Source organism: Opisthorchis viverrini (genome assembly GCF_000715545.1).
Source record: "Opisthorchis viverrini unplaced genomic scaffold opera_v5_167, whole genome shotgun sequence".
NCBI lineage: Eukaryota > Metazoa > Platyhelminthes > Trematoda > Opisthorchiida > Opisthorchiidae > Opisthorchis > Opisthorchis viverrini.
In genome coordinates, this window is record NW_008751825.1 from 845,832 (window position 1) to 860,318 (window position 14,487).

Below are 14,487 nucleotides of genomic sequence, written 5' to 3' on the forward strand. Positions count from 1 at the left end.
GAAGTATCCTTGTCTGTTTGCTGGCCAGCGATATGACTCAGTGTTTAGGGGGCGGTTTTAACGACCGTAAAGTACATGGTTTGAACCCGACCTCTACATATCGACTTCTATCTAGGTTTAGGCAGTATTCCAGTCCTCGTGCTTCCTTCTGGTGGCATGGTAGTTAGGCACTGAAAGGATGCTACAGCTGAACGATTTTTTATTATTTTATTTTACAGCAACTCTGTGAAGTCCAACATTGAATTGTCTGCGCCATTCGAACCAGCGTTGGATCGCTCCCTGCGAGAGCCATGCCTCAAGACATCCAAGAAGTTGGTACATCCTCACACAGTCGATAGTTGATGTAGAATTGAAGAATCCCATTCGAACACTGTCGATTAGTTTGGGTTGAGCATCTGTTATTCGCTACCTGTTCCATCACTCACTAGTATGCTGTGTTGCATACATTAACGTGTGTATGTGTATTTACTTAGTCGTATTAGCTTTCGTTCCGTACCTAGCATGCACAATGTGACCCATTCTATCTTTTTTGATATCTTTTCGTATTTTCCAATCCAGTATGGCCGGCGAATGAGAAGACCCTGTTCACCGATGAGTTTCTGCTCAACCTACTAAGCCCTAAAGGCCACGAATCTACTGAGCCTCCTGCTCCCAGTGGTATAGTCCTTGCCGCCTTGGATTGTGTTCCTAGCCGACGTTACCTGGACACACGGTGCGTTTCTCTTCATCTTCCGCTGTTGGAAAGTGGAACTCTGGGCACGAAAGGTCACGTACAGGTCATTCTGCCTGGTCTCACGGAATCCTACAACAGTCAACGGGATGACGACGGTGGTCCAGACAGTGCGGAATCGATCCCTTACTGTACGCTTAAGTCATTTCCCACACTGTCCATCCACTGTGTTGAGTGGGCTCGTGAAAAGGTGGGCGCTTTTTGTGTAATGCATCCACTTCTGAGGTTGAGCTGCTGTTTGATAGCATTGTTTTTATCTCCGCCTTACCGTGTCCTATCTCACTCCTTTCCAGTTCGCAAGTCAATTTACCCTCAAACCAGAACGACTATCCCAATTGTTAACCGTCCTGGACCGAAGCAGACCCGGTCGTCAGTTGTCTGTGTTATGCGCCAATTTGCTCCGAATCCCCACTGCCAACTCGGATCAGCTGTTCGACGAAGCTGAACGCGAAATCAAAGCCAGATGGTTGTCTGGTCAGCTGACTTGTAGTTTGGCTAGTTTCCTTGCCTCGCGACCGATCGATTGGCATGGTTGTGTTCGCTTGGCAAGAGACAAATTTGAGCGATACTTCAATCATAAGGTATGTTAGTCCTTACTGTGCTCGAATCATTCACTGGTGACGTTTTGAACCGCAGTCATTTGGTCAGTTTGAAAAAAGTCGTCAGAACAGCAGAAATCTGACGAGTTTACTTCCATCGAAAAGTTAGCAACCGCTATAGGCGTAATGGGGATGCTATGCTACACGCCCAATGTCTTTGATAGGTCTGAAGGATCCTGGTAATCTCAAGGTCATTCTTGGAACTTTCTGACCGCAGGATTGACCGGTTAATAGCAACTTTTCGGGGAATTTCAGTCACAAAACTATCTGAATGCGTCTCGGAACGATACAAAAGCATAGATGAAGTTTTATTCGTCTGCGGTTGATGAACCGAGCTCCGGTTCAGTTGCGTTGGCCCCATAAGTAGCCTCGAAACTCGTCAAAGCATCCACTATTTTCATAGAGAAAACTACTCACAAGGTTGCTGAAAACTCTTAGACACCCCACGGCCGGTTTCACCCTACTTGGGGCTCATCAAGTAAGGGCAGTCCCCGAGTTCCATCAACATAATGTTCTAATCGAACCCAAATTGGACTGTTTTCGAGAAATACACTCATTCGCAAATCAGTTTGGTTTTTTCCGCTATTTTGTTCAGCCCTCAAACCTTCCGCCAGATCTACTGATGTCAGATTCTTTTCGTCTGTACGTGAATTGTGAAACCCAGTAATTCGCAAACGAACTCGATCGTGCGTTTTACGGTAATGGTGGAACTGACTTTATACACGACTTGGACTGTATTCGCATTACCTTAGATGTTCGTCCCCCAAAAACAACCTCGGGGAGCTCCAAGTGACCCCTAAATTAAGTTCAGCCACGGTATCCCAAGTGTCTGTTCCCACACTTTCCCCAACAACACCTGTTTTCAGAAACTCCACTTTCAGGATAGCAATGAACGCAAGACTGGATCTGTGCGGACGGGGAACTCTTAACCGAACTAGGTTGAAACCATTGAATTTTCAACAAGATGGTCAGGAACTGTGTGCTTCTTCAAGAATTCGATGTTTCTCTTGAGAAACGCTCCCGATTGATAACAACTGTGGTGGTACTGTATACACCGGTTTATCGATTACATAGAAAAGCTTTCATTTTTGTGCCAAATGGGGGATTGAAGTTAGTCTGAGGGAATTTGAAGCCAATCTATGCTGAAAACCGAGAACTACTGTACAGCTCCCTCTCCCTCATCATTGAGAATCATCAGCAGTGCGAAACTCGCACTTGTGTGGTCGTTTGTTCTGGACTCCCCTCTTCCTGTTCACAAAAACTCAACAGCATTTTCTTTCCAACCTAGCTCCACTAATCTGGCTATTTGCGTGACCCAGTCTGTCGATTATTAGTACAGACGATATTTCATTCAATTCTAACGATCGCGTGACTTATCCATCGTTTCCCTTCAAGGCACGTCAACTGCTCCATTCGTTTCCACCGGAAACCAGACTTGCGGACGGAAGTGAGTGACAGCCAATACAGCATTTGTAGACTTGTTTTTCGCTCTGTTTTTGTTCCCATGAAATCGCCGATTAACTATGCTGATCACGGTTTAGTGAACCCGTAATGCTTCCACACGGCATCCTTAGTCATGGTTGTACTTTTTTGACTGTCATAGAGCTCAGATGGGCCCGGATAACAATGAAAGGAAGCTGGCTTCCGTAAGTTACACCGCCATGTAGCGGGACACCTTAGTCGTACAATGCTCTTAGCTGCAAAACTTTTACGAGTGGAACAAAACTTCTTACGCCGAAATGTTGCATTTTGATGCGCATGTGCTCATAACAAGAACCATTCTAATCTGCGTTCATATAGTTGCAGCTCACCGAATTTCATTGTCCGCTGCAGCCTCTGACGGAAGAAGTCCGGTGGAACACTCTCTTAGCATCGCTGATTCCCCCGGGATGTTTAGATGGGGCTCGAAAGATTGAACTTGTACTCTGGACTCATTTTCCTGTGTCTTTTATTCCTACAAGGACACGTCGTAGCTTTCGAAAATTCAATTCCATTGTGCGGATACTGTGCGCCTCATGTAGCTTCAGCTTATCTCACATTCGGATTTCCCACGCTTCGTCGATTTGGCGACCATTCGAACTTGTGAGCCTGAATTGAATCGCTGCGGTGCTCAGTATTCGCACAATGGAACTGCATTTTCGCAAGCGATGACGTGTCCCTGGTGGGTTAGAGCAATCGGCCAATTAAGTTCAGAGTATCAGTTTTGTTATATCTGCCGATTCGCCAATCTGAGATATCTGCTGCTGACCCGCTCCAGTGCCTAGTGTCGGAGAGAAAAGACTCACGGAAGGGAACGCAATAGCTATATTCCGAACAAGCAAGTGCGAGAGCGCGAGCAAANAGTACAACGGCCTCAAGCTATTTATTGGAGGGACACTGTCTGAACTCGGTCCAATGCTGACGCACACGGTCTGGCTGCGACGTGCTGCATATTGCGGGTGCGTTATCTGACCTTGATCAACGCTGACTTGCGCTGTCTGGGTTTGATACAAGGCTGTGACGCGCTGCGTGTTGAGGGGGCGTTGTCTGTCTGGTCAGCATCTAGCGGAGCTGAGAGTCTCGGTAGATTTCGGGCATTCTGTGGTTGCTTTCAGGAAGCTGACGTTTCTGATAAGTTTAAACTTTTGAACCCCATTTAGGCATCCCGGGGTCTCAACGATTCTGGAAAATTATTCCATCAGATTTACCCGCCAGAGTTATGATTGCTCCAGTAGACAATGAAATTCGGTGGGCTGCAAAAATAAGAATGCACATATGCAACAAATTGCAACATTTGTGGCGTAAAAAGCTTTATTCCTCTCGCGAAGGTTTTGCAGACAAGAGCATTGGACGGCTAATGGGCCCCTATCACTGCAGTCGGACACTCCAGCAATCGCTTTGGCTTTTGCTGACTGTGTGATTCAAGGGCGCATGAATCGTTTGTGAACTTTGTGCCTGCTGCTTAGCTGTTACAACTTTTGAGCAAAATGTAATGACTTTGTATTCGCTCATCCTGGGGGAATTTCTTAGCCACAGTAAAACCCCACCCGGTGTGGAGACGTCTCATAGGATTGTCCAGTCCTCACCGGATTTCTACAGAGTTTCTTTTCCCACCCTTTCCACACAAACCGCAAGTCTCTTTCCACATGAAAAAAATGTGAAACGTTAATTATGCATGCGGAAGTGCCCAAATTCCCAACAGCTACATGAAAATTCTGGACGAATGGAGTTGTGAAATACGGATCAATGCAGTCTGGTTGAGTGGTGGTCTGGGCTGCGAAGCTGTTACAAGATAAGCGTTGAACTTTCTGGGCTGAACAAGAATTTGGAATCGGTTTGGTGCTTCGCTTTTCCCCTCGGTACGGACATCTGTAGCCGCGTGAAGTTTGCATTTCTTAGGATGTTTGTCTGCCACTTACTGATCCCACTGAACTATGGTCCGGATACCGGTGAACACAGCACAGACGTGAGCGGTTCTTCAATTCAAAACAAATTATAGACGCCAATTTATGTTCAATGTCTTCTAATGATGCGTAAACCTTACTGTGAAACATGAAGCATTGAATTTATCACCCTTGTTAGGGGGTACTCTGTGGCCAGGGTGCCTCACCCCTCAAATTTAGGCGTTGCAGCGAACAAGACGCTAAATTCCCTCGTGCTTGGTCAAACTGTCTGCCCGTGTTTCGGTCTGTCACCAAGGCGATCTCCGATTGGTCGAAAAATAAACCCAACATCCAGAGGTATGTCCCCAAGGATGGGGTATTGCAGCTGCATATAGTTTAAATACAGCAGGCTGCACACAATTTGTTGACTTGCTCTGGACGTTGTCTTGCTTCGGTGAATCAACTGACAACGATTCACCTCGCAACGCAGACTGTACCCGAATGCTATCGCCCGTTAACCCAACATGTGTCACAAAAAGGGACAATTCCTTAGGACATCTCCGACGTTTCCTTCGTAATTCACGTCACCCCACCCTAAGAGATGTTTCTCCCATTCGTATTCCACTTGCACTACTAAGAATTCATGGCTGAATGAGGATTCTGGAGAGGGCATCTTTGATTAAGGAAATAGCGTCACAACTAACGAAATTGAGTGACATTCAGTTCACCAAGTTTTAAACCAGTAAAGAAGCTCCATTTTTAGCGAGATGGCCCAAGTGGTTAGAGCGCGAATTTACTGACCGGAAGGTTCGAACCCGACCTCTGCCTCTCCCCTGTCCAGGCTTGGGCAACCTGGCAGTATCCCGGCCCTCTTGGTTCCTTCTGGTAGCATGGCAGTTAGGCACCGAAAGGGTGCTACAGCTGAACGCTTCCATTTTTAGCACCAGTTGCATCATATGCACTCACACTACTCATTTATTGGAACGTTCAGAACCAGTGAGGCATGCTACCGATGAAGGATATAGTGGGGAGTGTAAGTAGTCTAAGTTTAATTTGAAATAGCGAAATGAACTTGCTCCTAATACCAAGTGATCCACGACAGGTGGATCATCCTAGTTGATTCCCAGAAATCTCCGTTGTACAATCGTTTTATCTAGTCTCAGTTGTTATCCTACAACTCCGTTCACAAAGGAACTTCTGCAATGGGTACCGAATTTCGGGAAGGGATTTTGGAAGTCTGGTAACTAAGAAGGCCGGTCACCAATTCAAATGTATTTCATCCACCACTGAATATTTGGTCATAAGCATTTTCAAGAACCGTTTAACGTTTCGTATCACTGGTATACCCCAAATAGGTGTCAGAATGTGATCTCTGTCAACGGTTTCCTCGTTTGAACGGACAACTTTACTCACCTGTGAACCACCAGTCTTTGCCTAAGGACTTTGTTTCATTCGGTAGGATAGCCCAAGGTCATTTAAAGGACTGTTTGCTAATTGGTTCGTCGGCACTTCTCAAAGCACGGCAACATCGACCGTTAGCAATGCATCTGGACCGAATCTAGTCTTTCACGTGAAGATGTTCTTGCATTTAGTCTACCGCTTCTCCAAGTTTTTTTTTGAGCCTCAGTCGCAAGTGTCCTCTTCAACACGCTGTCCCTACAGATCTGAAGCAAATTCATTATTGTTGAATTCGCTCACATGCTTTAACGACACGCACCACAATAACTATTTCAGTGAACATAACGGGTGTGTCGTCAATAGATTTGATCACTTTTCCATGTGTACTTTTGTACATCCACCCAATAGCGCACTAAAGATGGTGACGAAACGTCTGTCAAGTTCGGCGATCCTCATCATCATGGTCAGCTTTAATAACCGCCTACTTGTCGTACAGTGGTTGTAATTGCCACAGTTTCGTTCACCGATGATTCGGGGAGGTAGGTAGGTAGCTGCGCATCGGAGGCGGGAGCTGATAAACTACTGCGTAAATACAGCACTGTAGGTGGACTGTTAAGTGGGAGGGTTGGGAAGGGAGCTATGCATTGAAGGCAATAGCTTGGATGCATGAGCCCTATTGATGGCGCGACTGGGCCATGTCTGGCGATGTATCCAACCATTGATATGGCCCATCTCGGGGTCTCCATCCAAAAAGACGTCAGTGATCAGACAGCTGAGTTTGCTGGTAATGGCTTTTATACTTCGCTGCAAAGTCATTGTTTGACCTCTGGCTCTCTTCCACCCTTCACGTGGTTGTGCGAAAAGAGCCCAAATACCATTCGACAAACTTTAGCATGGCTGATCCGGTGTTCCCACCAGAATCGGGCAATTGTCCGAAGGCATCCATGGTCAAACATTCAAAGGAAATTTGTTCCCGATTCCCCGGCTGGTAGTAGGCGTTCGGTCAAAAGCGGCTGATCAGCACTGACTCGCATTTAGACACGATATAGCCTTACTCGTCATTCATTCACTTCTCAGATAGAAGATACACTCATCTCGTCAATTATCCTTCCTTCAAAACTACTTATAGTTTGTTGATAGTGTGAGGGGATTTGGTCCGCAACGAATTATTGCCGAATTAAAGACCGCCGACAGCAATTCCTCCCCCTAGTACGCTAGTCAAGTACAACTGCTCACGAACAACACCATAGGAACATTGGGCTTAAAAACGAATAGATAATCGGTCGATCGATATCGAATAGACACGATTGGAAAGTCCGATCAGACATCCAAGTGTGCTGGGAACAATCGAACTTGCTTTCCGATTCACTGAATTCGCGCAAGCCTGGTACGGTGTTAGGGTGCCACAATTGAATGTTTGATTGAAGTTTACAAACAGCCCAACATAATGCTTGATTCCCTTCGCATCATTCCAGTTTTATGTCAACGGATATGCAACGTCCAAACGTGTTCAACGCCACACGGTTTTTAAGTACTCGTCCACCTTTTCTAGTTTTTTTCAGTTACGCACAAAATCCAAAAAGCAAAAAATGGAGGTATAACAATAAATGCATCACTATAAATACAGTGATAAAACGACAAATCACAAATCGTGGGACTGCGCCGGCTTTTATACACCGATTTAGGAACGGCTAATTCCTAGCGGGATCCCCAAATCCACACCGACTCGAGGCCGACACGATGGTGAAGCCAACGTAATGATCTAAACAACACGTGAAATGACAAAGTCAAAGGGTGATTGACGTTCAGATCAAAAACAAGAAAGATGGCGTAAAACGGAAACAACAGAAACGTGGAATCACCTTATACACACTAGCAATAGCAGAAAAGCACCTTTCATCTTTGAACGTCTGACTTCCTGAGTATCTGTATGTGTTTGCGTGGGTGTGAGTGGGGACCGCCAAAAAGTAGGATCACGTGAATCGTGGTGACATTCCTCTGTTTTTGTTCATCCATTTCTATCATTTGTTTTTAACTCGGGCTGCTATACTTAGCCAACATTCTAAACTGACGTCATCGTGAAGCTATGTGATTTCTCACATGTGACAGCAGCTGGCATTGGACAGAAGTTGAAGGCCACCTATTTGACGTCCTCAATTCGTGAGGCTCGTAAATGGCGCAGTTCTTTTTTCCACAAGTCGATGCGTGCATAGGTTGGTGAGTCAGTGCATCGCCACCACCTTGCATTCCACATTTCACACACAGACTTCTGACTATCCAAATGGTTCACGCGAATCGGTGAGCACAATAAAACTCAACCGAGTCCAGATGGGTTTAGAAACCAATTAACGTCAAAAACGGAATGGAGCAACCTCAATCTTGACAACATTCGATTAACTGCTATGGCCACACCCGAATCCACTATTGCCGTTTCATTGCTGTTCATGACGATTTATTTGACCATATTCCGAGCACTCGTATACCTTGAAGATTTTCTGTGAATGGTAGAGGAGGAACTGGTAAGAATGAAATGTCCATGAGCGAGTAATTCCAACTGCTCGCATCAATATCAAAAATTACCATGGCTACGTAACTACTCCCCCTGCGTGTGCGTTTTTCATTCTCAAATTCATACTCGCCTCATTCTCTTGTTTTTCTCACATAGCCACTCCCTTTTTCCCAACTTTTAGCTCCGTTCTGGCAATTGCCAAAGCGCCAACCGACTCCTGTCGAATTTCGTGCAACTGATCCCCTGTAAGTCGAGCGCGGGCGGGTGGCCCCACAGCCGTCCGTTTTCTTACCCATATCGAAAATTAATCAAGTCAAACTTTGGCTTTTTTATTCGTCTTCTTGGTTTCCGCGAAATCTCTCAGATGTAACACCCTTCCGGTGCCTAGCTGCCATGCTACCCGAAGGAAGCACGAGGACTGGGATACTGCCAGGTTGCCCAATCCTAGACAGGGGAAACTGAGAGGCAGAGATCGGGTTCGAACCACGGACCTTCCGGTCAGTAAATTCGCGCTCTAACCACTTGAGCCATCTCGCCCCACAACCTTCATGCCTCCACTTTACTGTCTGAGAAGCCCATTCATGTTAACCACCGTTCTACCCGCCATCTGAAAAATACCGTGTCTTCACAGCAGAGTGTTTTCGCTGACTTACCGGTTGCTTCGACAAGCAGTGATGCTAACATCTCCAGTGGGTTAACTGAGTTAACTCAACAGGCCGGTAACTCTAAATTCCACATTAGATTCCCTATTGTTCAGCGACTGGATGTAGTCAACAGGTAGGCAGTCTCCTCACTCATTTGCACACCAATTTGGTTTTCACGCGAGCAACACAAGTGAATCTGTCGTTTAGGAGATTCTCCAAATGAATATGCCACACAAGGCCGCTTCGTGTTTCAGTTGGTACGGTATTTGAGATATCACACTACACACACAATGTTGCTGAAAACTCTTCGACAGCTCACGACCGGTTTCCCCCTTGTTGGGGCCCGTCAGGCCGGCGTGGCTCCCGAGTTTCGGTCAACTGTGTATTCTACCAGAAAAATCTACTGGATATCTTCTATGGCAATCCACATCCGCATCAGTGTCGTAGCTAGTAGTACAGCTGCTCATAATCGTTCATCCAACCGTCTAACTACGTACTTTTAAGATTCTGGTGTTTGTTGCATGTCCGTTTTTTTGGTGGTCGCTCAGTCACGCGTCTGACAGCGAAGCAACGAAAAGTGGAGTCTTTTGAAGGACACTTTGTCAGCAGAGACTGCTGTTTTGACGGTGATGAGACTTGGGTTGGTCCGACTAACAACTACCCTAATCCACTTCATCCTCTGGACATTTTGCACTCTCATAGTTGTTAATCGATTTTTCTACGTTGGTTCCCGTGCCAAACCGCACTACATGCCCTCGAAGCGCAACTACCAGTGCAGACCTCTGGTGGTTTCTGATCGGAAGCGATCACCCTTAACGCTCTCCATTGATGCGGTCTGTAGGGCAACGGACAGAACACACAAACTACATGCCGTTCGGGCGCTGGCGGTCGAGCCTACGGTGACGTGTGCATGTGGTCCGTTGTGGATACCTTTCAGTGGGCCTGCACGTCGCTAGTCTTACATTTCGTGTCTTCTTCTCCGTCCTCTTCTGTTGGTTCACTCTACTGACAATCTCCTCATCATTTGTTGCACCTCTAGTCTTCGGATTTGCTGTCATCGCAATTGCTATCGGTTCCTCGTTTTATTCATCCGGCCTTTTGGCTCCACAACAATCCGATTCCCATTGGTTCATTGTCATCTATTTCAGGCATCAGAAATTCCTCATGAGCTATTCTCGTCTTCTGGCGGATCAGCTGGCAATCCCTCCTCCAGCGGACGTTGATTTTAACAGCTCGAACACTGAACATCTGGCCAGGCACCTGGACCGTTGTCTGCAAGGCCATACTCCACCCGTATTTGTCCCGTCGGCCAAACGAATCGCTACCGACGAGGATGAAACTTCCGAAGCCTCTGTGAACAACCAGAATGCGGAAGCGACCACAGGTGACGACCCCCTAAACTTGGACGAGCACACGATCCGAGCGCTTCGCACGACTTTGACAGCACTGCAGGATGCCATGAAACTACGGTGTAAGTTGCTCTAATGCTGTACTTTTTCGGTGTTTCCGCCGTTATTGCCGTCCATAACTTCATTTCCTTTTTCTGCATAAAAAAACCGTTCAGCCGTAGCACCCTTTCGGTGCCTAACTGCTATACCACCCGAAGGTTGCACGAGGGCTGGGGATCTGCCCAAGCCTAGACAGGGGAAGTCGAGAGGCTGAGATTGGGTTCGAACCACCGAACTTGTGGTCAGTAAATTCCCGCTCTGACCACTTGAACCGTCTCGCCCCCCCCCTCTCATGCATGGACTTCGATCAATCTTTTTCTAATCAAATTCGCATAAATATATTCACCCAGTTTAGTGGTAGAACGCCCACCCCCCAACAAAGACTCCTCCGAAGATGAGTAGCATTCCCTCTTGGAAAGCGCGTGCGTGCCCCCAACCCTACGCTGGCGGCATACATCTGCACAGACATCTCAGTGTGAGATATTCGACATTTCCGGCGTGGTTTATTTTTCCCCTTTCATTTCCACCAAGTGCCGCGTAGTTTCTTCCAGGCCCTTTGGCTCTCACGCTATTTGAGAAATACAAGGGCGGCTTGGATTGCTGCCAGGTCACTCAAACAGGGACTTCGGTAATCAAAAGAAACCAGGGTTAGACCTGCCGATCTCATGCCTTAACTGCCCGACCATCTCGAGGTCGTAAAGTCTCATGCTAACACTATCGCCCGGGGAGGTACCGTCGCCCGACTTTCAGGAGACTTATATGATTCTCGATTCTAAGGCGAGACGGTTCAAGTGGTTAGAGCACGAATTTACTGACCGGAAGGTCCGTGGTTCAAACCCGACCTCTGCCTCTCGACTTCACCTGTCTAGGCTTGGGCAACCTGGCAGTTAGGCACCGAGAGAACTGCTACAGCTGACCTTTAAATAAACGTAAATACAGACTACCAGGGTACCTCGTTTCTTTCCTCCACCTCACATTCTGTTTTATTCCCCATTGGGACCCAAATGTCATGATCTGGTGACCTCACCCTGTACACTTTTCCATTGCTTCCGCTTCTCGCCTTTCCGTTCTGGACTCTTGTACTACCGTTTTCCAACTATTTCGGTTTAAACTGAACCTTCACAGACACAACGTTACCTGTGAACGAGTGTTTCAATCCGATCTCGCTGCCGTTTCCCCGACAAATATATCATCCAGCCGAGTTCCTTTCTATTCCGACTCGCCTATCCAACTCACCCGCTTTCCAACCCGGTGATACTACTCAAACCCTTGACCTCCTTTGAACCATGTGACCTCTTTTATCCCCCTTGGTTTCTCTCATCACTGTCTCATTGATTTCTCTCACACCTAAAACCCACTTTCCCCTCGTTGTGTATTGCGGCGATACTCTTACACTGCCAATTTTTCAGCAACTGTCCCTGGGAGTGCTGTTTCTCGGAGAAAAGAATTTACTATTATCCTGTCTGACGGTATCAGTCAATTTTCCCCCCGGTTTTTCAAACCAAAGAAGCAATTATCCTTTGAATGGTTTAACCATATGTGCCTGCAGACAGGGAGATGGACCAAGTGGTTAGAGCGCGAATTTACTGACCGGAAGGTGGTTGGTTCGAACCCGACCTCTGCCACTCGACTTACCCTGAGTAGGCTTGGGCAACCCGGTAGTACCCCGGCCCTGGTGTCTTCTCTGTGTGTCTCCTCTGTGGCAGGCAGGAAGGAAGAAAAAACACAATGTACAGGCGTCGGTGGGCCTATCTCTGTCCCTTAACACGAGCTGACCACGTTATATCTGCTCATCTATGATCGACAGATTCACAAACAAATTTACTACTCGAAAGGCAAGCGTACTATTGAAAGTATTAACCGACAGTCGTCCACTTTGGAGCCTGCTCAAAGCAGTCAATCACAAAATTTGTTCTTCCCCAGTCCCTCACATCTGGTAGCACTTATTAGTGCACAGGTGGTGATAGTCATAATACAGATCAGAAGGTGTATGTGTGCACTAATAGAAGCTTTTGTATGGTTGCGACACGTATGAAAATGAATACAAAGCGAAATGGGAGCAAGTCAAAAAGGAACTTATCGTATGTGAGAGTGCCTTGGTGAAAGTCCGGACGGCGGTAACGTGTTTTCTCCGCAGTTTGGCTGCTGCACGTGTTCCATGGTTGTCCGTGGACTTGGGGTGCTTGCTCCCTGCGCGCGCGCGAGTTTTGTGTCTTGACTGGGTTCGGTTTGCCTTTATGTAGGTCCCAGTGTGTGTATGTGGGCGCGTCGGCACATGAATGGTTGCTGCGCTGACTAGGCGGTGCAGGCAATCGATGTCCGATGTGTCAGCTTAATGCGACGTGTTTGTGAGTGTGACAAAAAGACAAGCCTCGCGATCCAGTGAGCGACTGTGAGTTGAACAGTCAAGTATGTGGGTGACTGGGTCGCTACACACTAACTCCCTTGTGTTAGAAAAAGTAAAGATCTCCGCTGCTCAACTTCTGGCCTCTTGGTCTTTCCCCCCTCCAGCCATGTACCATTTTATCCATCCTATTTGATCCACTCGCCAACGATCACCACGAGGAGTGTTTGCTGCCTCTCGTCGGAACCCAACACTCTCAACCCAACCACCTGGTTCGGAGAGTCTTGTCCCGATTTCGTTCTGTTACTCTGTGGCGAACTTGCCGCAGTCCTTTCAGGGTACTTTCGTCTAACCGTATTCACTGATATGTTTCCTTCGGGTTGGGAAAAATCGTTTGTCCCTCCTATTCCGAAACGTGACTCTCGCCGTGACCACAACAACCACTGGCCCACTACCATTACCCTCGTTTTGTCCAAAGTTCTTGAAGCACTTTGGACCAACCAAATCCGCGCTCTTGAAGATAGCGACCTTTCGAGTGATCACAAATGTGGATTCCGGCACCATCACTCTACAGGTGATATGTCCCCCTCTCTAGACTCTTGATGAAGCCAATGTTGCGGCGTTAGAGTTCCCGAAAGACCGGTAATGTCCTCCACACTGTACCTCTTTTATGTAAACAATTTCTTATCTACAATGGGGTCTTCTACCCATGTCTTTGCAGACGACAGTGTTGTGCACTTTCCTTCGACCTATTTCTCTCAATGCTTCTTTTCACTCCGACTGTGCGACAACCGCCATCCCGAACATCGATATTGCCATTATCCGTGACTGGGACTTGTCCAATTGAGCAACGTTCATCCCTTCCAGTTCATCCCATCCATCTCCCTAAATCTTTTGTTGGTATTTGCTACCATTCTACACTTCTCACCTGTCGTCGTTCTCGGCCTATTTTCTACTGACAAATTATCCTGGTCCTCAAGATGCGAGCATCTAAAGATTTCAACCTGCCCAACATTATCCGTGACTGGGACTTGTCCAATTGAGCAACGTTCATCCCTTCCAGTTCATCCCATCCATCTCCCTAAATCTTTTGTTGGTATTTGCTACCATTCTACACTTCTCACCTGTCGTCGTTCTCGGCCTATTTTCTACTGACAAATTATCCTGTTCCTCAAGATGCGAGCATCTAAAGGTTTCAGTCCTGCCCAAATCCTACCGCCTTTATGACTCCCACATTTGCCCTACCCCAGAATACTGCTGTCATGTTTCGGGTGGTGTCCGGAGGGCAGTCGCTTGAAAATCACGTCGATTGGACGAACATTTAGGCTATGGACTAAACGAAGGCTTTTCCTGATTGGTCAGATCGTCAGCCAATGGGGATCGAGCTTCATGGCTCGGCGCTTTTTGCCTCTTTGCGAAGAATAAAGCATGGACTTGTGGATAATTCTACGAC

At 47.0% G+C, this 14,487-nt stretch overlaps 1 protein-coding gene across 1 annotated transcript in view; it reads left to right on the plus strand.

The window, feature by feature from the left end:
* The window catches only part of T265_07388 (hypothetical protein), a gene marked incomplete at both ends in the record, with an annotated part of 65,739 nt that overhangs the window by 44,832 nt on the left and 6,420 nt on the right, over nucleotides 1–14,487 (plus strand). Inside the window, 5 exons of the mRNA XM_009172892.1 lie at nucleotides 559–920; nucleotides 1,024–1,311; nucleotides 2,725–2,776; nucleotides 8,780–8,843; nucleotides 10,391–10,713. Coding sequence (XP_009171156.1) covers nucleotides 559–920; nucleotides 1,024–1,311; nucleotides 2,725–2,776; nucleotides 8,780–8,843; nucleotides 10,391–10,713 — 1,089 coding nt within the window. The remainder of the gene's footprint in view (nucleotides 1–558; nucleotides 921–1,023; nucleotides 1,312–2,724; nucleotides 2,777–8,779; nucleotides 8,844–10,390; nucleotides 10,714–14,487) is intronic.